At 40.7% G+C, this 24,337-nt stretch overlaps 1 protein-coding gene across 1 annotated transcript in view; it reads left to right on the top strand.

The window, feature by feature from the left end:
• Positions 1-9,771, top strand: part of RRM2B (ribonucleotide reductase regulatory TP53 inducible subunit M2B) — a 37,620-nt gene extending 27,849 nt beyond the window's left edge. Inside the window, exons 9-10 of the mRNA XM_006046436.4 lie at positions 3,148-3,329; positions 9,288-9,771. Of these exons, the coding sequence (XP_006046498.1) occupies positions 3,148-3,300 (153 nt within the window). The 3' untranslated portion in view covers positions 3,301-3,329; positions 9,288-9,771. The remainder of the gene's footprint in view (positions 1-3,147; positions 3,330-9,287) is intronic.
• Positions 9,772-24,337: the final 14,566 nt, after the last annotated feature.

The following is a 24,337-nucleotide window of genomic DNA, read 5'->3' as shown; positions in this document are numbered from 1 at the left end:
AGATTACTGTATATCACAATTTGTAGAATGCAACCAAACAGATCCCCAGAGGAAAATTTGTATCCTTGAAGGCATATATTAAGAAAGCAAGACAATTTAAAATGCATGAGCTAAAAAACTTTGAACTCAAGGAGCTAGAAAAGAAATTATTCTTATAATGATAATTTTTGGGCTTCCCTGGTGGCTCAGACAGTAAAGAATATGCCTGTAATGTGGGAGACCTGGGTTGGGAAGAGCCCCTGGAGAAGGGAAAGGCAACCCACTCCAGTATTCTTGCCTGAGAATTCCATGGACAGAGGAGCCTGGTGGGCTACAGTCCATGGGGTCTCAAAGAGCTGGACACAACTGAGGGACCAACACACTTTGGTAAAATAAGAGGTTATTTAAATTAGCGAATGGTTGTCACATACAGAATTCCAAACAGAAGCCACATTAATGTTGTTTTCAACTAGTTTTGGATTAGTTAATAAATATTCAAGTACTTCTGTGTGTCAAAACCAAGCTGCTTGATTTAGGCTGGTCTTAGCTATTTTGCTCCTGCCATGAATGATTGGGAAGAGCCTCAGTTGTAAAGTCTAGTGAACCTATGACCACTGTCCAGTGTACTTTCCACTGTCTCCTGCCATGAGTGAAAACTCACATGTTTACTGCCTTTAACACTGTTTCTGACACAGTTTCACAGAGTTCCACTACATCAACCACACCCAGCATGTCTGCTTTTTTTGGGGGAAAAATACACATGGCTTTATTAAGATATAATTGACAGAACATGCAATATGCCTATTAATAAATTTTTTTTATTATTTGAAAAACATTGAAAAACAATTCAATGGTTTTTGGTATATTTGCAGAGTTGTGCAACTATCACAACAATCTATTTGAGAACATTTTTATCACTCCACAAAAAAATTCTGTTCCCAGTTAGCAATCAGCCACTTGCCTTTGCTTCTTCCCTCCCCCCATAGCCCTGCTGTTGCTGCTTCGTTGCTTCAGCTGTGTGTGACTCTGTGTGACCCTATGGACTGCAGCCTGCCTGGCTCCTCTGTCCACGGGATTCTCTAGGCAAGAGTACTAGGGTGGGTTGCTATGCCCTCCTTCAGGGGATCTTCCCAACCCAGGGATCGAACCCCGGACTCCTGCCTTGCAGACAGACTCTTTATCCTTGAGCCACCAGGGAAGCCCCCACCATAGCCTAGGCATCACTAATCTAGTTTTTGTCTCTTTAGATCTGCCTATTCTGTAATTCCCACTTCATATAAATAGAATCATACAATATATAGTACATACTGTATACTGGTATATGGTATATACAAAGTCAATGTAATGTTTTAAAGTTCCATTCATGTTAGCATGTATCAGTACTTTTTCCCTTATTATGGCCAAATAATATTGCATTGTATGATTATACCTAATTTTGTTTATCCATTTATTGGTTGATGGTGGCATTTGGGTGGCATTTTTTGGCTATTATGAATAATGCTGCACTTAACATTCTTGTATAAGTTTTGGTGGGAAAATATGTTTTCCTTTATCTTGGATACATAACTAGAAGTGAAACTGTTGAGTCATATAGTGACTCTATCTTTAATCATTAGAGGAACTACCAGACTGTTTTCCAAAGCCACTGCATCATTTTATATTAACACCAGCAGTATATGAGGGTTCCAGTTTCTCCACATGCTCACTAACACTTACTGTCTTTTTTTTCCTTCCAGTTTTGAAATATAATTGACATATAGTGTCGTTTAAGTTCAAGGTATACAGCATAATGATGTGACTTCCATACATCATGAAGTGATGACCACAATAAGCTGTCTGTTTTATTACACACCTACAGCCATCCTGTGTGCTTAGTCGCTAAGTCATGTCCAACTCTTTGCGACCCATGGACCATAGCCTGCCAGGCTCCTCTGTCCATGAGGTTTCCCAGGCAAGAATACTGGAGTGGGTTGCCATTTCCTTCTCCAGGGGATTTTCCCAGCCCAGGGATTGAACCCAGGTCTCCTGCATTGCAGGCAGATTCTTTACCATATGAGCCTTCAGGGAAGCCTCAACAGCCATCCTAGTGTGATGTGGTGTTAAACGGTATCTTATTGTGGTCTCGATTTGCATCTCCCTAATGGATAATGATTTTGAGCATCTTTTCATATACTTATTGACCTTCTGTAGGTATTCTTTAGAGAAGCATTTACCCATTCAGATCCTTTGCCCATTTTAATTGGGTTATTCGAATATGTTCTTTTCTGTGATATTCATAATTACTGCCTGAATATTCCAAATTTAAAGAATTCTCTTTTATTGTTCCTCATGAATCATCAGTATGTCTCAGTTTCCATCAAGTTGTATCTCCAAGCCTGCTTCTTGAATTCAGAAGCAGTGAAAAAGCTTCTTGTCAACATGTGTTCCATTTTTTGTTTGGGGTTACAATAGATAGCATTTAGTCTGTCTTCCCTGATCATGGTTCCTTAACAGCAGTTTGAAGATTACACATCTCCTGTGAACTGAGAAACATTTAGGTCCACGGTACATTGTTGATAACGTAATACTCTGTAGTATCATGTAGATGTGACAGCCTAGCAGTGGTTGTTCGGTTGCTAAGTCGTGTCCAACTCTTTGGACCCCATGGACTGCCGTGTGCCAGGCTTCCATGTCCTTCATTATCTCTTGAAGTTTGTGTAAACTCATGTCCATTGATTCAGTCATGCCATCCAACCACCTCATTCTCTGTCACCCCCTTCTCTTCCCACCCTCAATCTTTTCCAGCTTCAGGGTCTTTTCTAAAGAGTTGGCTCTTCGCATAGTAGTAATACCTGTGGGAAATGCCTATAATACCTTTGGTGTTTCAGAGTTCTCAAGCTGTGAAAACATTTTAGTTTGGTATTAAATCTTCTATTTCCTGAAATAATCTTTTTTTTTTCTTTCAATTTCCGAGAATACCAGAGTTGCTAGTATAGTTCCTTTAAGAGGCTAGCAGGCGATCTTAGTCATCCTAAAATGTATCAGTCTTGACTGCCTCCAGGACCCTAGGAAATATGTGATCTCCAGGTGGTGATACATGGTGTTGGGAGACCCAAGGTATCTGTGGCTCTTCTTATGTGATGCAATTTGCTTCTTCAGAATGTCTAACAATATTTCTTTTCTTTTCAGGTTTTTCAAGCAGAAAATCCCTTTGATTTTATGGAAAACATTTCCTTAGAGGGAAAAACAAATTTCTTTGAGAAACGAGTTTCAGAGTATCAGCGTTTTGCAGTTATGGCAGAAACTACAGATAATGTCTTCACCTTAGATGCAGATTTTTGAAACCCTCCCCATATCGAAACTAATCATTGGTAAATAACAGCCTATTTTTCTCTGCTTAAAAACAAAACACAAACCTAAAACGTCTCCTTTCGGGCTTAGGAGTTTGCTCAAGAGGAAATCTGAAACCAAATATCAATCAAGTTGGATTTATAGACATACCCTTTAATTTTACTGTTTATCAGTCAGAGTATGACCTCCACATGCTTTTGTTTCATCCCTAAAATATAAGCTGGCATTCTGTAGTTGTTAAGAGCATGGGGTGAGGGGTCAGATAGAATTTGAGGTTCTGTCCTACTTTGTGTGACCCTTGGAAAGTCAGTTAATCTGTTTAAACCTCAGATGAATGTAAACCCTAAGGTGAGTGTGAGAGCAGCTCCTAAATTCATAGAGCGTGTATGAGGATGAGACACAGCATGGGTCTCAGCCAACACTGCTGTTGCGGCCTCCTCCTCTCTCTCCCTCTTCTCCCTCTCCTGTTATTATTATTGTTATTAATAGTGTTAATTGCAGTGATGGGATAAAATTCTCTGTCTCCTCAAAGTAACTGTGATTCTAGGTCCTAAGATCTAGAATTAGATCTTTGTGTTTTTGATGTTTTTAGAAGAATGTAAAGATTTCCTCAAAAAGATTGTACTTCTCTTTAACATGAGAATAACTTCTTTGAATTTCTCAGCGTTATAGTTAAGGAAATTTGGTTCTTAGCTGCTTTGGGCAGAATACTTAAGAGTGGAATCCTTGAAGTTTTCATGAGCGTTGACCTTGTAAGCAAAATGATTCTGCTCCTTTAGAAATCAAAAGGATCATTTTAGCCAGATGTAGCCCTGAAATGTTTAAAACCAGGGTGAATTAGCTAGAATGGCATTTCTCAAAGAGTATTATAAGAGCTGTTATCCTGTCTAGGTATTTTGTAGGGAGAAAAAGAAAGATTCTGTGGTCAAATGAGTTTGGGAAATGTTCTGTGCTCCATTCCTTTTTGGAATGTGGAGTTGGTACATCAAACACTGAGAAATTCTGCAGTACATCAACGTATGCTGCTGCTGCTGCTGCTAAGTTGCTTCAGTTGTGTCCGACTCTGTGCAACCCCACAGATGGCAGCCCACCAGGCTCCCCTGTCCCTGGGATTCTCCAGGCAAGAACACTGGAGTGGTTTGCCATTTTCTTCTCCAATGCATGAAAGTGAAAAGTGAAAGTGAAGTCGCTAAGTCCTGTCCAACTCTTAGCGACCCCACGGACTGCAGCCTACCAGGCTCCTCCGTCCATGGGATTTTCCAGGCAAGAGTACCGGAGTGGGGACATCAACATATACCCCACTGCATATTCCAGACCTACTTAACAAAGATCTGTTTTTCACCTGTTAACATCTCACCTAATGTTCCTTAGAACATAGTTTGGAAAAAGCTGCCCCAGGACTATTTTCTACATGGAAGAAGGGCTTGTGGACCAAGCAAGGGAGGGCCTGGTGGGGATTATTGAGCCATTTCCACTTTGTGCCAAGCTGAGAAGTGTCCCTGTAATTGACTGCAGCTATATTTCTTATACTCCTAAAACTCTCTTATGCTGTTATTGAGACTCAATTTTTTTCTGGAACTATGCATGTCCCAGGACAGCAGATGGCGAGGGAGACTGAGGAAAGGCCAGCCCACAAGGTCTCTGAGAAGTCTGCTCTGTTTATGGGAGGGAAGTGTCAAGAGGTAGTCTGAGCCTAAGCAAGCAGTGGGTTTCCCCACTCACAGCCAACTGTTGCGTACAGTTCTGGTTAATAAGGATTAGAGATTTTCTCTTTGCATAACTTTTTGCTCCATTCAGTCCACAACTACCTAATGCATTAAAACAGGGAGTTTTCAAGTGGATGCAAAGGAACAGGCCATGACTTTATCTGTTAGAGAGAATATCAGAAATGAGCTATTTTGGCCTATCATAATACCATATACTTGTTCAAGGATTCAGAGTTTGCTGAGTGTTTTTATATCACCTCATTTGATCTCAAAACAGCCTTATGCATTTGACAGAGCAGGCAGGATTGAAATTTTATGGATAGAGGGGGTGAGGCTCAGTCAGGCTCAGTGGCTTGGCCAAGATCTGCTCGTAGTCACCGTCACTGCAATATACTGTTTTTTTCTTAGAAGTTACCATGTTTCTAATTTTTAGTCCTTGCTATCCATCTTGACTTGATTTTTCCTATTTTCCCATTAAAGTATCATATAGTTCAATTAAGATATCACATATATTAATTATTGTATCATAAACATTATAACTATATATTCAGGTAATAGTTCAAAGATATTCATCTACTGCTAATACAAAAACTTACATTTAAAGCTGATAATATATCGGTTGTGACATAAGAATAAAAGAAAAAAGTTTTAGATTGTATATTCCCTTTGTTTTGAATCCACCTCTTTCTCATAGGTAATGACAGGTGCCTTAATATGAAGCTTATTTATCATAGCAATAAACCTAACTGTAGTGAGATGAAGTTTTAATACTGAAATACTGGATTTTTTAGTACACTGGTTTATTATATTCAGTACTCTATCCCCTTTTCCGAGCTTCCAGGTTTCATATTTATTTATTATGTTTAGTATTTTGGTTCTTAGTTCTTAGGGAGTCAAGAACTTGTAGAATCTCTTTTTGGTATTATCTCACAAGCAAAGAAAGTAATTCAGAACATGTTTATAACTTTTTTGTTTTAATAGCACATGTATTTAAATCATTGCTATAGTAGTTAAAGTTAAGTTTATTATTTAAGAATGTAAAAACTAGTCATTCAGTGACAAATTGCATTTATTAAAAATGTTTCATGGTAGCATGTAGAAATCAGGACTTGAAAGGACTCAGGAAGACTGCTCCAGCCTGTCAGACAGGGCTGTTTTGCTGTTCAGTTACATACGAAAATGAAACAAACAACTGTTCTTATAATTTAAGCTTACCTCAGTCATGTTTTTGTATATGAAATGTTTCCTTTCACTCATTTTGAAACATTCAGATGTTTCAGCTTCTTTTGCCATTTTGATTTTCATTTGTTCATGGAAAACACACCATCTTATATATTTAAAAAATAAATTCTTTAATATTCAGAATTTTGAATTTTACATTTAAATATGCTAACATCATGTTATAGAATTCCTAAATTACAGTTATTCAGATTAAGCTAAGGGCCACATGTCAATAATTTTTGTTGATTAAGAAAGCTGATGGGCTGCGAGAATGCCAGTTTAATCCTGTAACCAGCTGTTATGTTTTTGAACTAAGATGAGTGAATGCGTAGCCAACTCAGGAACTCTTCATAATCTACATGAGTGGCACAGACTGGAAATCTGGATATCTTTATTTTTCCCTCCCTTTAAATGGTCTGCTCCTTTTTTAGACAGCTACAGGTTCAAAGGAAAATCTGATAGTCCCAAGGCATTAGGATGAAAGAATTTAAGCCTTCAAATTTGGGGCTTAATTCTATTAAAGAAAATACAGGTGAAAATGAAAGGCTGAAGAATTTTTTTTTATACAGGTAGAAATATAACAATTCAGTCTTTTTCTAAGTTTACAAGAATCTTATGTATTTGACTCTGTTTTACAACTGTGTTTTGATTTTTCCAAATGTCTGGTCATTTAGCAAAGCAAGTATCTACTATGTACATAGAAAGCTTTATTGAATGTGGTATATGCAAATATTTTTAATGTATTTTACATTATGGTGAAATCAAGCCAACCCTGCATATATACAATTTGACAAATGAGTTGTTATGTTCATTTTTTTGCCTTAGTACGTTGAAATAAACTGTATCATGTCTCTGTCATTTCGTGTATGGCCTTTTGAGTAAGAATGTTTCTTTAAAAGTGCAGGGGCTATCCTAGTGAAGGACTGTATATATTTTCTATTTGTGTATACAGATAAACATATTGGTATTACTTTAACTATTCCTTCTACCACTCTTTGACCTAAGTGGCACCCCCTTCAGCTGTCTCTCATCTACTTTTTCTCAATCGATGAGCCTTTCTTCCTGTCTCTTTGTATCCAGCTAAGATTCTACAATATATCATATTACTAGTAGTAACATTCTTATCAGTACCATGAACTCTGTTCTTTATCTGCGTTTTCTACCTTACATAGAAAACTCAAAGCAATTCTCCATTCTGTTATGAAACAACAATCCAGTTTTTCCCTGTTTGTACCCCTGCAGCCAAATACTGCTAGAGAAAAAGTCATATAAGACAAATTGGATCTACTTTACATTCATGATTACCTACTGTCTTAGTCCATCTGGGCCACTATACAAAAAACTGCTGTAGAGTGGGTAGCTTAAGCAAGACATTTATTTTTCACAGTTCTCCAGGTTAGGAAGTCAAAGATCAAGATGCTAACAAATTCAATGTCTGGTGAACCTTGCTTCTTGGTTTATAGACAGCTGTCTACTGGCTGTGCTCTCACATGAAGGGGGTGCTCTCTGAAGGCTCTTTTACAAGGGCGCTAATCTCATTCATCGGGGAGATCCCCTGGAGAAGGAAATGGCAACCCACTCCAGTATTCTTGCCTAGAAAATCCCATGGATGGAGGAGACTGGTGGGCTACAGTCCATGGGGTCACAAAGAATCCGACACGACTGAGCAACTTCATGGAATCTCATTCATGGGCTTCCCTCGTGCAGTTCATTAAAGACTCTGCCTGCTAATGCAGGAGACATGAGTTCAATCCCTGGGTTGGGAAGATACCCTGGAGAAGGAAATGGCAACCCACTCCAGTATTCTTGCTTGGGAAATCACATGGACAGAGGAGCCCGGTGTGTTACAGTCCATGGGGTCACAAAAGAGTCAGACATGACTTAGCAACTAAACAGCAATCTCATTCATAAGGGCTCTGCCTTTATGATCCACTCACTTCCCAAAGGTTTCACCCCCAAATGCCATCATACTGGTGATTAGGTTTCATTTTTTTAAAAAATTTTTTCTTTTTTGTTTGGGGACTAAGTTTCAATATGAATTTTGGTGGGACCCAAACATACAGTTTATAGCACCTACGTCAGCACTGTCTGACAATCATACTACAATTTCCTGGTGAACTTGTTCTCCGTTCTCCACAACTGCTTTTTCACAGTTTCTACACTCTGCTCCTACCCTTGCTCTCCAAAGAGGTACTGCTCTCATGTATTTTTTCTTTTTGGGCTATGCACACTTAGGAGAGATTCTCAGCAGAAAAAATTAACAATATAGGAGTTCTGAACCTAGAACCTAAGAAGTTGGCAGTAGAATCCAGGATACACATTTCTATGCATGACTTCTGCTTCATTACAAGCAGAGAGTGATCGAGGAGAATCTCTCTTCTGCTCTCCCTTCCAGGAGTAACAACAGCCACTTAACCCTGGGAGGTCTTGCTTCTGTTCCCACCACATGATTCTCACAGGGCTGCAAAGCTCCTTCGTCTGCACAAAGCGCACTGCGTCTGTCTGGGCACAGCATTATGTGTGTGATCCACGTGGGGCCAGGTCCTTAGCTAAGGTGTTTTCTAACTGAAACTAAAGGGAAAAGGTCACTTTTATTCTAATAACAAAGCTAGAGAAAAGGTCCTACGTCTAATGGCAAAGTCCAACCTTATCCCAATTCTTTGCCTCTTTTCATTGTGTAGGTAATAAAAGCCTATATTTTGCCTGAGACAGTTCAAGTTAAGCTTCTTGTGTGTGCTTAGCCTCTCAGTCGTTTTGTGCAACTCTTTGTGACCCTTTGGACTGTAGCCCCCCAGGCTCCACGGTCCATGGGATTCTCCAGGCAAGAACACTGGAGTGCGTTACCATTTCCTTCTCCACGGGAGCTTCCAGACCCAGGAATCGAACCCCTGTCTCCTGTGTCTCCCGCATTATAGGCAGATTCTTCATCACTAGTGCCACCTGGGAAGCCCAGGTTTCTTGATTTGCAACCAAAAGGACCATAGTTAGAGAAGAAAATGGTTCTGGAAACCAAGTGACAGGAAAGAAACTGGGTGTTCTTGTGTGTTTCAGTCTAGGAGCGGAGATTCTGGAATCTGCACCTGGGTGGACCCTGAGAGCCAGGTGTTCGAGTCTTCAGTGAAAGGGAAGTACTGTCTGGAGGACAAGGTGACAAGGAGGAGAGAGGAGCTGAGCTGAGTTGTGAGTCTCAGAAGAGCACAATTGTTTCAAAAGAATGTGGTGTCCGAGGCCTGTATAATCAGTTGGTAATAATAAAAAAAAAACAGCTGTCCTTGCTTTACGTGACCTTTTTAGGTGACTTGTGCATCTGGGCTTTCTGCCCCATATGCCACCTCTCACAACCATAGCTGCTCTCTGTTCATTTCTCCAGGTTGGTATGTTTACACATCATAGGAAAAAAGCATCTCCAGGGTGTGTGAGTATGCTCTCAATGGTGCCTCACCAGTAACAACGGTGTCCAGGTTCTAAGAGGAAAAATGTGTGCTTCACTGTATTTTCAACACTTAATTCTTAATAAAATATTCTTTGTACATACCATAAGGTGATTTTTGCAATCATATTATTCCAATCATTTCAATGGTTCCCTGATTCTTTGCGGAATTACTGTATCATAGTAATATTGGTTTAGCCTAAAAGTTCTTTGGGGTTTTCGAAAAACCTGAAGGAAAATTTCAGCCAAACCGGTAGTTTTTAAGTGATCTGAGGCTCAGACAAGTTACTTGCCCAAGGCCACACAACTAGTAAAAGTTAGAGGCAGGACTCCAACCCAGCTGTCATGGCTTTAAATCCCATTTTTTCATTGAGTGCACCCAAATTTCTATTCCTTCTACTGCCAGCCCTTGGCTTCTGTGGGTGGTACTCGCTCTGGAAGATTCAGGAAACGTTTTTGCCTGGGGTCACATCTCCTGACTTCCTCATGGTGGCGCCCTTGAGCCACTGGTTTCTCAGCTCAGGTGCTGCTTCTTTACCCAGGAGCTGAGGAGTTAGATTTTAAAGGACTGTTCTGTTTCCAGTTTAGCTCGGCTGCTTGGCCGGAGCATGGCGCCCAGAAACATGCAAGAAACTCACGCTCAGCACTGGCCCCTTTAGAAGGGCAAACTCCCAGCAGGAGCCCACAGGGGATTTCAGTCCTGGCTGACTATATAGAGATGAACGTCGAGGGGGTTGTGCAAATTTTGGTAGCCACTGAAAGAGGAGAAACCTCATTCTATAAACGGATGCCACGCAGTTATAACACAACTGACAAACTACACACCTCTTGTGAGATATCAGGAGCCCCAGAACTAGTCACAGAGTCACCTGTGACTTTGGTGTTTGCTTCTCCATCAGTTTGGAGGAGGGGGTGGTGGAGAGGGGAGGGTTGGAAATGGCAGAAAGGGGGTACTGACCCTCTAGCCCCTTCTGGGAGGATCTGGGGATGGAGGCAATGTACTAGCTCTTGTCTGTTGCGCCTGAAAAGGTCACGTGTGTTCCTTTGGCCCTGGATACCCAAAACTCTCCTCCACTTTGGTCTGAGGAGGGTGATACCTACATTTGGGGCAGGATGGGGGTATTTTCACAATTCAGGTTATGGGAAGCAGATTTCCTGAGAGTTAGGGGCCATTGAATGATGCTTCATCCTATGAAGCCTAATTTTTTTTCCTTAACAAATTTTATTTTTGAAGCTCTAGGTTTATTACTTGGGAGTGAATCTGTGTCCAATATTGTGTTATTACTCCCTGTGAAGAGCAGGACCCCACTGACAGCCCTCTATACCTGCAGCACAGCTACAGGCTTATTAAAACACAGAGAGCTGGGCCTCCCAGTGTTTGCTTCTCATGTGCGTGAGCTCAAGAATCTGCATTTGGAAATTCCGCTCCTGGTGGAATTTGGTGGAATATCTGCTGGTCTTGGAGAGCTCCTGGAGACTGCAGCTCTCCCTAAGGACAGGCACTGACGGACATCATTGTGCAGTCCTCTCTCTGGCCTAAATCTGTCTTGACCCAGTTAACTCATTTGCAGCCCACAGAAAGTACCTCAAAATGTGGGACACTGTGCTTTTGTGAGGTGTGAGAGAGCACAGGCTTTAGAGTTAAACTGTTGCTGCTGCTGCTGCTAAGTCGCTTCAGTTGTGTCCGACTCTGTGCGACCCCATAGACGGCAACCTACCAGGCTGCCCCATCCCTGGGATTCTCCAGGCAAGAACACTGGAGTGGGTTGCCATTTCCTACTCAGTGGAAGTGAAGTTGCTCAGTCATGTCCAACCCTCAGCGACCCCATGGACTGCAGCCTTCCAGGCTTCTCCGTCCATGGGATTTTCCAGGCAAGAGTACTGGAGTGGGGTGCCATTGCCTTCTCCGAGAGTTAAACTACTTGACTCATATCCTGATGCTTGACCACTTACTGGCTGGACTTTGGCAAGTCACTATCTGTAAAAGTGGGAAGAAAAACAGTGTGGACTTGTGTTGCTGTGTAAGTATGGAGAACACCTAAAATAGCACCCAGCACATAGTAAGCACTCAACAATTGATGTTATTATCTCAAAGCTCTGTCTAGCTCTAAAATTCTAACTCTATGCCTGGAACATTCCCATTAGCTTAGAGAGACCTTAGATGGTAACAATAACCCTGTGTACGAAACAGCAAAAGAGACACTGATGTATAGAACAGTCTTATGGACTCTGTGGGAGAGGGAGAGGGTGGGAAGATTTGGGAGAATGGCATTGAAACATGTAAAATATCATGTATGAAACGAGTTGCCAGTCCAGGTTTGATGCACGATACTGGATGCTTGGGGCTGGTGCACTGGGACAACCCAGAGGGATGGTATGGGGAGGGAGGAGGGATGAGGGTTCAGGATGGGGAACACATGTATACCTGTGGCAGATTCATTTTGATATTTGGCAAAACTAATACAATTATGTAAAGTTTAAAAATAAAATAAAATTTAAAAAAAATCAATAGTTTCTGCAAGGCTATGTCACCTTTAATAATTTCATCATTGGCTAGGTTTCATTTCCATTGTACAGACTGTTGGTTTTTTTTAGTATAAATTTCTAAATGGTCTTAGTATCTAGCATTTTAGTTGGCTAGGAAATATATTTGTGTGTTTCCTTAGCAAATAAGATAGCTTTACTCTGCCTACAACATCAGGAGCAAGTGAAACTCAGTTCACTTTAATCACCTATACGGGTTTAGCAACCCTTACTGCTGTTTTTCAGAGAAGGCGATGGCACCCCACTCCAGTACTCTTGCCTGGAAAATCCCACGGACGGAGGAGCCTGGTAGGCTGCAGTCCATGGGGTCTCGAAGAGTCAGACACGACTGAGCGACTTCACTTTCACTTTTCACTTTCATGCCTTGGAGAAGGAAATGGCAACCCACTCCATTGTTCTTGCCTGGAGAATCCCAGGGATGGGGGAGCCTGGTGGGCTGCCGTCTATGGGGTCACGCAGAGTCGGACATGACTGAAGTGACTTAGCAGCAGCAACTGCTGTTTTTATTAACATTCCCTTTTAAGGCTGATGAACAAATCACAAGCCTTCATAATGAATAATTCCCATTTCATTTTACAAGCAGCAAAGTAACTTTAGTGCCACGATATATCATGGCTCTAAGAAGAGACCTCAGTCCCAGGAGATTATTCCCCTGCTGTTTCCTCAACTGGATTGAGAGGTTGAGGGTCCAGATTTGCTGCTCCTTGGCCTGTGAAGCCTCTCATGGCACCAGCTGGGATTCAGACTGGCTTTCATTTGCAGTAGGGACCTCAGTTTGAGCCTAGGCCCTATCAGTGCCCCCACTGACTGGTATTTTGAGAGAACTTGTGTGGTGGCTCAACTGAAGTTTCTTTGTATGGGGTCTCCTGGGAGGGAATCAACCCTGGGGCAAGGAGACAGGTCTGCTGCGTTTGACTCAAGTGCTGAGACGAGGCAGAGATTCTGAATGTAGTGTGGAGGGCATGAATCAAACCCCCCCAGGAAGGACAAGGGTGAAGGTAGAGCTAGAAAGAGTGGCTTCATCTTGCCCATGTTACGATACAAACCACATTGAGGCGAATACAAAAAGGAGAGGTCCAGGGCCCCTCCCAGGCCAACTTGTAGCCAACTTTGGTGCCTGGCAGAGCAGTAAAAAGTGGATGTGCTTGGTTTTTCCACCTTCTTGCTTTTGTAGATACACACACACCACACTCTAATACATAGATACATCCATATACAACTTTATACATATTTGCGATTTTCCCCTGGGACAAATTGGGTCAAAGAAATGCAGGATTCTGAAGCTGTCCTGCTTTAAAAAACTGTACAGAAGTGAAATATGCACACATAGATAGGTCTGTCTTTTTTCCTTAAATAATAGAGATATTTATATACAAAACTTCCTTTTTTAAAAAAGTAAAACTGTAGACATATTCTAAAACCTTTTCTTTGGCCTTAGAAGAGGAATTTTTGTTTTAGCCACACTTCTGGAAAAATCCCATGGACGGAGGAGCCTGGTTGGCTGCAGTCCATGGGGTCGCAAAGAGTCGGACACGACTGAGCAACTTCACTTTCACTTTTCACTTTCATGCATTGGAGAAGGAAATGGCAACCCACTCCAGTGTTTTTGCCTGGAGAATCCCAGGGACGGGGGAGCCTGGTGGGCTGCCGTCTATGGGGTCGCACAGAGTCGGACACGACTGATGCGACTTAGCAGCAGCAGCAGCATGCTAAATCAAGTTAGAAGTTTTAATTAATATCTTAGACTGAACACCACTGGGTTGATTTGGATTTGCAATTTATGGACACTGGGAGAGGGTATAATCCAAGGAATAGGAAAATTTTAATCCAGGGGCAGGAAAATAGTATGCTCATGAAATTAATTTTTAAAAGGTCATGAGGTGACAAAAAGTTTTGATTGCAATTCAGTTTGTGCCTGTTTAACATATGCAAGAGGTCAGATGAGACTTAGTGACTAAAACAGCAGCAACAACATATAAAGGAGGCAGAAAGCAGAGACTGAAATATTAATATTGAATGAATTGACCTTACACGTTTGAACAGTTGTCTGTATTGGAAAAAATATAGCAAACAGGTTTAATTCATGTAGCGGGACTTTAAGTTGAAGAGTTACAAGCAATCAAGGAGGATTTGGGGAAGGCAATGAAGAAAGATAAACTTGAACCCCTGAAAAGAGACCAACTGAAGTTGCTGGGAGAGAGATGCTGAGGTTCTCTAGGGAATAGAATTGTCACACTAAGCGTGCCAAATACCGTGGCTCCATGCTGCCATCTTCATTGTGGGAACTGGTGGCTGGATAGAGTCAACTTGGTAGAGGACTTTAGGGAAAAGTCTGAAAGGAGAATGTAAATGCTGGCCCTTAGTTCCTTTGCTGCTGGCAACCAGATGCTGAGATCCCTTATAAATACCAGTTACCTAACGGCTAACCTAATTAGAGTCCTTACCCAAGACATCAAGGTTAAGACCAGGTGCTTGGCTGGATCTGTCCAGAGTTCACTACCTAGGACTGGTTTATGATGTCTGAAGACATTTCAAAATGTTTATTTATTTATTTTTGTTTGCTCTCGGTCTTCAGTGCTGGGCGTGGGCTTTCTTGTGTTGCTGTGAGTGGGGGCTACTCTCTAGCTGTGATGCTCGGCTTCTCATTGCAGTGGCTTCTTTTGTGGTGGAGCATAGGCTCTAGGGTCCATGGGCTTCATTAATTGTGGTGTCTGGGCTTAGCTGCTCTGTGGCATATGGCATCTTCCTGGACCAGGACTCAAACCCGTGTCCCCTGCATTGGCTGGTAGACTCTTAACCATGGGACCACCAGGGAAGTCCTGGAGACATTATTTAATGCTCCAGTCTTTGGAAGGGCTTCCCAGGTGGCGCGGTGGTAAAGAATCCACTGGCCAATGCAGCAGATGCAAGAGACCTGGGTTTGAGCCCTCTGAAAAGAAGATCCCCTGGAGTAGGAAATGGCAACCCACTCCAGTATTCTTGCCTGGAAAATTGCCTGGATGGAGGAACCTGGCAGGCTACAAGTCCATGGGGTCACAAAGAGTCGGACACAAGCGAGCACACATGCAGTCTTTGGAAACAATAAAGGAACTAGCTGAGAACAAAAACATAGCTACAGATTAATGATATAGTTTGATTTAAAAAAAAAAAGAGTATTCTACGCATGTCAATAATAAATATAATATATGTTATAGATTTTTTTGCTTAAATTTCAATTCCTTCTAGAGGTTTTGGCAAATATTTCTAGCCACGAGTAGCTAATCTCAAATTTGATTCTAGCCCACCTTTTCCAAACCTTGTCATTCTGGTCCGGGCCTGTGTTCACTGCTAGGATTTCACATTGATGTTTACCTCTTAAGGCCACCATGCTGCAACGCATTCCTATGCAGCTCCTCTAGTCTTGACTTTCCCTGGCCTTTCTCCTGCTGGGCTTGATTTTGTTCACATACCCTCTGCATGGCCTCTGAAGACTTGTTATTAGGCACATCTTTATAAAAGCCAAATCTTCAGCCTTCAGACCTTTAAAGAATTGTTTCCCAACCTTTTACCAATCACGGAATACCAAGAAAATGTTATTTTTTGTTTTCCACTTCGAAAAACTGGAACGGATATGGAGCCCCAGTGGGGGCTGCAGAGGGTGGGGCTTGGGACTCCAGTCACTTGAAGGTCAAGGGATCAGTGTCTTGGGACTGTGGGGTCTTCAGCTCTAGTAGAGCCTACCTCGATCACACGGCCGTGAGGTTAATGTCTGTACTGGTTTCCAAGCTCTTTCTGGTCCTGCTTACCTCTTTGACTACACTGGGCTCTGCTGTCCACTTAGTTCAGCTTAGCCTCTCAGCCGACTCTGGCTTCACACTACCCACACCTTTTCTACTCTGAGTGTGGTCCTCGGACCACCAGCATAGATGTCACCCGAGAGCTTGTTAGTTATGCAGAATCTCAGGTGACACTCAGACCTAATGACCAGGAATCTGTATTCTTGTTCCTGCCCTTTAGGTCCCATACCTATGTACATGTTAAGTCGCTTAGGTTGTGTTTGACCTGTGCGACCCTATGGGCTCCTCTGTCCGACCCTATGGGCTCCTCTATCCTTGGGATTTTCCAGGCAAGAATACTGGAGTGGGTTGCCGTACCCTCCTCTAGGAGATCTTCCCGACCTAGGGATCAAATTTGTGCCTCTTACATCTTCTGCATTGACAGGCGGGCTCTTGACCACTAGCCCCACCTGGGAAGCTCCTCACATACCTACAGTTTATTCTAATTGCCTTTCCCCATTTGTCTGTTGGTATGTTTATCTTCTCTAGAAAGAGAGTTTTCTCTTTGAGAAAGAAGAATATTCAATAGGAAACAGGAATGTGAGTCTTCCCTTAAGAAAGAGATCAGTTTTAATAGGAAAACTCTGAAGGAGACATTCAAATTATTTATTGTAGCACCACTTGTAAGTTGCTTTCTTTTCTGTCTGCTGATAAGAAGAACCAAACGAGCTAGTATATTTTTGACCTTCAAGGGCTAAATATTTACTCATTGAACAGATGGAGGCAAGGTCTTGAATGAACTTGGTTTTACTACTCTAGGTGGTAAAGTTCTTTGCCTTTCAGTGTAAGGACTCTCTTGATGTCAGATTTTTAGTCATCTGATCTGTAAACTTACCATGTGTGTATGCCCCTCAGGAACCATGAAGTATGTTTCAGATAATTATGAGAAGTCACAAAACTCGACTGGTGTAGGAGGTAATAATGCTTAACTATGCTTGGTAGTCAATTCAGATATAATTGAACTTAAAATAAACCTTCCTGAGAGTTTGAAATTCTGTTCTTGCCAAAAGCTAAGTTCCCTGTTCTAACACTCTAAAAACCATGTTCTAATTTCTGGTATGTGAAATACCAGTCCTCTGTCTTCCCTTCTGTAGTGGTTAAAATAAAATCAAAACACAAGGCAAAGCTCTGCTTATTCTTTACTTCTACATGCTCAGCACACTGATCCCATCATCTCTGGCAGGAAAAAATCCTTTGAGATGGAGCATTGTTAAGAAGACTGTCCCTCTTGCCACTGAACAGATGCTTAATTTATTGTATCTTGCTGTTTCCCTTTATAAACTTTCTTTTCTGTGCAGAACCACTGTTTTATTTTTATTTATTTATTTATTTTTTTGAGATTACTTAAAAGTATAATTCATATGGTTTCAGCAAATCACCTTTCTATCATCATTCTATATTTCTACCTTCCTAAATGTAAAGTAACTCATTTCAGAAGTCAGTGGTGGATTATAATAGCAAAATTATGATTCAATGATTACAAAATAATATGGAGTTTTAAGTTGCTAAGATTTTTAAAAATTGGAATTCACCTATAAATATATGGGCTTCCCAGGCTGTGCTAGTGATAAAGAATCTGCCTGCCAATGCAGGAGACACAAGAGATGTGGGTTTGATCCCTGGGTCAGAAGATCTCCCGGAGAAGGAAATGGCAACCCACCCCAGCATTCCTGCCTGAAAAATTCCACGGACAGAGGAGCCTGGTAGATCACAGTCCCCGGGGTTGCAAAGAGGCAGATACGACTAAGCACAGCACAGCTATGTTCTGAACATTTAAATAGAACCATAATGGTAGAAAATAATTTGTGGCAGCCAGACATTTATACCTAAAACATCTAGAGAATACATTGACACCAAAATATTTTATTTCAAATGACTTCTTGTTTAAAAGAAGACTCAGGAAAAGACAGGAATCAATTCTCTAGAGAAGAAATAGTGAAATTTAAAACATGTTCAGTATTACTAGTAATAAAATAAATTAAAATTATAAAATAAGATCAACTTTTTTCACTTATGTGGCAAAATTAAATAAATAAAAATGCCTGCTATTGGTGAATTTATACTGAAATGGGCACTCTTGTGTATTATATGGAGGAGAATTTGGTATATGTACTAAGAACTTTAAAATGTGTTCAGACCTTATAATCTAGTAACTCTAGGAATCTATAATACAATTATGGGATAAATATAAAAATTTTGATACATGATAATATTTGGAGGAGAAAAAATAAATACTTTATACACTTCAAATTATGACATATTCTGTTAACAAAATGCTTCACGTTGTAAAAAATTCTGCCACAGGAAAACTTGTAATACCATACAAAAATGGTCATTGATATAATGTTAACCAAAAGTGTAATTTGCAAAGGTATCTGCATATTTTATTTCCTATTTTTGTGTACATACTAATTGATCCTTAATTTCCTGCCTCCTGTCAGATCGGTTTTCCTCTCTCCTGTCTGCCTTGCTGTGTGCCCTGAAGGGTTGGCTGACTTCTGTAAACTGTATTTTGGGTGCTTCTTCATCAATGGCCTTCCAATTGGTTGTGACCAGTGGAAGGTATGGGCTTAAGATTGGACGGTTGGAGAAGAAAGTGCTCTGATGTTTGATTTCTTTCTCCCTTAGCATCAAATCTGTGACTCTCTGACTACAACTCCTGCCGAGTAGCTGTATTCTCTTCCTTTGGCCTTAGGCTAAATAGATGCAACAGCTTACCATTTTTGCTATATTTGGTGTGCCTCACCTTCCCTGGCCACACTTCTGAAAGCAGTCCCTTCATGAAGTCTCTTTGTTTGAACCATCTTTATTTGAATTCAATTTTCTACCAAGTTTGTGACTGACACAACATTCATATATAATCAACATATAAAGGTAAAGAATACATGAACAGTAGTTTATTTTTTTTTCCTGGATGGCAGTATTTATGGTTGATTCTTAGTTCCTTCTATATATATTTTTTTGTACTTTCACGTTTTTATTTTACACAAGAATACATTACAATGCAATATAAAAAGAAAACAAGATAAAGATTTTTATAAACTGACTCTTTGAGATTGAGCTAATGTGCATTTTAGTATTGTTTACACCACAACTAACATTTTGTAGATGGTGCTGTAATTGAAAACACAGATTATTCTCTGTTCTTTCTATCTCTATGAAGTGAGTGGGTTACCACTGCTGTCCTGATTTTACCTGTTAGGAAACTGGAGCTCAGAGACTCAAAGTGATTTACCCAAACACTATATAGCTGGTTAAAGGCATTGGAAGTAGATCTTCCAACTCATATTCAGTTCTTTTCTGCAATGTGGAGGTTATGGAGGCTAAAGCTCTGGGCTGTTCCATTATTATAAAAAGCTGAGCCACATTCTGCTATGACTGATAGAAATGATGTTTATGGCTAAAGAAATGACATGTTATTTTAAAATATTCTATGAATAACCTCACCCCCCTAGGTGACTTGTATTACTCTGTAAGGGGGATTCTATAGATAAGTACCGGGATGCTGTTGAATGAGGACACGTGACCTTAGGGCTAGCGTGGCCATTTCGAAGGAAACCAGATGTGGAGCTGAGCCTGGGTTGGACATGCCTGTATCGCATGGAAAGTCAGTGTCATGAGCCCTCGATCTGAAACCTTTGTCAGTCTCTTTTAAAAAAGTTGGGGCATCTATTGCTCCCTAAGTTTTTAGACTTCCATTGTTGCTGAGATATGAGTGGTTATGGATACAGTGGTTCTTTTTTCCTCCCTTCTTTGTAAGTAATATAGCATAGTGGGAAGGAGAAGGAGTTTGGGCCAAACATCTGGCTTGAGATCTTAGCTCAGACACTTAGGCAGTGTGATACTGGGATTATTATTTAACCTCTGTGCCTCATGTGTTAAATGAAATAAAAGCAAGGCTGCTGTGAGGATTAAATAAGGTAATACATGTAAAGACTGAGAACTCTGCCAGGCATTACTAAGAGCTCAGTTAGTATTTTTTCTTTTTCTCCCTTTCTACTGCCTCTCTCCTCCTGTTTCTTGGCACATGGATATCTATCAATATATTGTTAAAGTACAGTTGATTTACAATATTAATTTCAGGTGTAACACCTCAGGAATTCAATATTTTTATAGATTATATTTCATTTATAGTTATTACAAAATAGTAACTATACAATATATGTATATATTGTGCTGTACAATATATCCCTTTAGCTTATCTATTTTATACGTAGTAGCTTGTACCTCTTAATCTTCCATCTCTCTCTTTGCTCCTTGTCCCTTGCCTCTCTCCATGGGTAACCACTAATTTGTTCTCTCTGTGGGTGAGTCTGATTCTGTTTTGGTACATCCATTTGTTTAATTTTTTAGATTCCACAAATAAGTGATATCACAGTAATTTTCTTTCTTTGACTTATTTCACTGAGCATAACACCCTCCAGGTCCATCCAGGCACATGGATATTTTAAAAGTGGAAATGAGTATACTACCCAAAGCAATTTATAGATTCAATGCAATCCCTATCAAGCTACCAACGGTATTCTTCACAGAGCTAGAACAAATATTTCACAATTTGTATGGAAATACAAAAAACCTCGACTAGCCAAAGCTATCTTGAGAAAGAAGAATGGAACTGGAGGAATCAACCTACCTGACTTCAGGCTCTACTACAAAGCCACAGTTATCAAGACAGTATGGTACTGGCACAAAGACAGAAATATAGATCAATGGAACAAAATAGAAAGCCCAGAGATAAATCCACGCACATATGGACACCTTATCTTTGACAAAGGAGGCAAGAATATACAATGGATTAAAGACAATCTCTTTAACAAGTGGTGCTGGGAAAACTGGTCAACCACTTGTAAAAGAATGAAACTAGAACACTTTCTAACACCATACACAAAAATAAACTCAAAATGGATTAAAGATCTCAATGTAAGACCAGAAACTATAAAACTCCTAGAGGAGAACCTAGGCAAAACACTCTCTGACATACATCACAGCAGGATCCTCTATGACCCACCTCCCAGAATATTGGAAATAAAAGCAAAAATAAACAAATGGGACCTAATTAAACTTAAAAGCTTCTGCACAACAAAGGAAACTATTAGCAAGGTGAAAAGGCAGCCTTCAGAATGGGAGAAAATAATAGCAAATGAAGCAACTGACAAAGAACTAATCTCAAAAATATACAAGCAACTCCTACAGCTCAACTCCAGAAAAATAAATGACCCAATCAAAAAATGGGCCAAAGAACCAAATAGACATTTTTCCAAAGAAGACATACAGATGGCTAACAAACACATGAAAAGATGCTCAACTTCACTCATTATCAGAGAAATGCAAATCAAAACCACTATGAGGTACCATTTCACGCCAGTCAGAATGGCTGCTATCCAAAAGTCTACAAGCAATAAATGCTGGAGAGGGTGTGGAGAAAAGGGAACCCTCTTACACTGTTGGTGGGAATGCAAACTAGTACAGCCACTATGGAGAACAGTGTGGAGATTCCTTAAAAAACTGGAAATAAAACTACCTTATGATCCAGCAATCCCACTGCTGGGCATATACACTGAGGAAAACAGAAGGGAAAGAGACACGTGTACCCCAATGTTCATCGCAGCACTGTTTATAATAGCCAGGACATGGAAGCAACCTAGATGCCCATCAGCAGATGAATGGATAAGAAAGCTGTGGTACATATACACAATGGAATATTACTCAGCCATTAAAAAGAATACATTTGAATCAGTTCTAATGAGGTGGATGAAACTGGAGCCTATTATACAGAGTGAAGTAAGCCAGAAAGAAAAACACCAATATAGTATACTAATGCATATATATGGAATTTAGAAAGATGGTAACAATAACCCTGTGTACGAGACAGCAAAAGAGACACTGATGTATAGATCAGTCTTATGGACTCTGTGGGAGAGGGAGAGGGTGGGAAGATTTGGAAGAATGGCATTGAAGCATGTATAATATCATGTAGGAAACGAGTCTCCAGTCCATGTTCGATGCACGATACTGGATGCTTGGGGCTGGTGCACTGGGACGACCCAGAGGGATGGTATGGGAAGGGAGGAGAGAGGAGGGTTCAGGATGGGGAACACATGTATACCTGTGGTGGATTCATTTCGATATTTGGCAAAACTAACACAATATTGTAAAGTTTAAAAATAAAATAAAATTAAAAAAAAAAGAGTGGAGAAGATTGGGGGTTGGAAGTGCAAGAGGAAGAAAGGAGAATAACCAGTGTATGTAAGCATATATTTTAATAACAGCAATATGAAAGTAAAAATAACATAAGACAAGAAAGTCAAAGTTGAGAGAGTGTCTGAAGGAATGGGCCACTGGACCTGGTTGGATTGGGAAAGTTACAGAGATAGAAAGAATCTAACGCAGTAGGAGGTAAAGAAGAGACCCAGTCTGTGGAAGCCTTAGTGACGAGAAAGTTGGTGAAATGGGAATGAGACGTGGAGGGAACTGGAAGGATCAACCAGTATGCTTAGGGAGGAAGACATGGAACGTAGGATTTACAAGATGCTGTCAGAATGGAGAGCCCAGCCGTAAGATGGCGGAAGTGGTGAGAATCGAAGGATCTGTGAAGCCAGGATATCGGATGGGTATTTTGCTCAGATTTTGATGGAATCGAGGATAATAACAGCACCGAATTGCAGAGCAAAACTTTGGCATCTGACATCGTCCTCAAGAAATGAAGGGATGGAAAAAGAGGTCTGATGTCAGTGAAAAGGAGAGAAGGAGACAGGTATAGCCTGTGTGTGAAGAAGGCTATACTTACATTACTATTATTGCTTCTCCTGTTACTACTGGACGAGTGTGCTACTGTTATACCCAGGCCAACTCTCAGAAAATAGTATGTGTTTTGTGGTCCGAAAGTATTAGTGGGGGAGCTAGGAGAATTTTAATGTGCCCCTTCTGGCTGGGTAGTTCCACTGTCCTCGGGCAGTTCACAGTAAGCTCCAGCCACGTTGAGCTTGCTTTTCTTAAATGTTAGCTGTTTGTTTCCCATTTTTCAAAGTCACAAACAGTTCTGTGCTGAACTTCTTCACGTGTAACTGACATTTGTTACCAGGCTCTCTGTGGTGGTTAGACCCTAGGATAACACCCATAATCTGCAGTCCTGGTGTTTGTCCTGGTATTAACTCTGGTACTTATTTACAGCTTTGTGTAATTTCCTCACCTTGAGTATAAGCAGGGCCTGTGACTTACTTCCAACCAACAGGATATGATAATGGTGATGGGATGTTATTATGTCGTGTGTGTCATCTTGCTAGCTGACTCATTCTAGAGACTTTCTCCCTGGTTGGATTTGAAAGAGTAAGTGGCTGTGTTTGGAGGTCCATGTGGCATAGAGCTACGGAAGTCTTTCATTCAAAAGCCAAGAGACTCTTCTCAGTTGAGCCTCTGGATGAAAATTGTCTGACTGGCACCTTGATTGAAATCTTGCAGAGGACCCAGGCAAACCTTGCTTAGACTCTCAACCCACAGAAACTGAGATAAGAGATATGTATTGTTGTAAGCTGCACAGTTTGTAGTAATTTGTCATGCAGCAGTAGAAAACTAATATTCTCTGTAATAAATACTTTGCGGATATTATCTCAATTGATTTTCACAACAGCCTTAGGAAGTTTATGATATTATTCCAATGTTTATAAATGAGGATTCTAAGGTTCAGAGAAGTTGAGAAATATGCCCAGAGCCACAAAGCAGGTGATGAGTAGGAACTAAAAAAAAAAGCCAGATCTTATGACTTTTTTTTTTTTTTTTTTACAATTGGAGTACAATTGCTTTACAATGTCATATTTTTCTGCTGTACAACAGTGTGGATCAGCTATGCTGTTCTGTGCTTAGTTGCTCAGTTGTGTCTGACTCTTTGTGACCCCAGGACTGTATGGCCTGCCAGGCTCCATGCCTCTGTCGATGGGGATTCTCCATGCAAGAATAAGAAGTGGGTTGCTATGCCCTCCTCCAGGGGATCTTCCTGACTGGGGAGTCAAACCAGGGACCTCCTGCATTGCAGGTGACTTCTTTCCCAGCTGAACTACCAGGGATGGCCGTGAATCATCTCTATGTATATGTATATATATATATATATATATATATATATATATATATATATATCTCCTCCCTCTGGAGCCTTCTCCCCTCATATCCCAGCCCTCTAGGTCATGACAGAGCACAGAGCTGAGCTCCCTGTGCTATACAGCAGCTTCCCACTCTTGAGCCCATGGTCTGAACCTGCCTTTAATAACATTTCTATATTCTTGGTTGTGGAGACATAGCTCTGACCTTTCAAAAAGTGA

Source organism: Bubalus bubalis, chromosome 15, assembly GCF_019923935.1.
Source record: "Bubalus bubalis isolate 160015118507 breed Murrah chromosome 15, NDDB_SH_1, whole genome shotgun sequence".
NCBI lineage: Eukaryota > Metazoa > Chordata > Mammalia > Artiodactyla > Bovidae > Bubalus > Bubalus bubalis.
The sequence above is the reverse complement of the archived record's forward strand: the minus strand, read 5'-3'. Positions and strand labels throughout refer to the sequence as shown.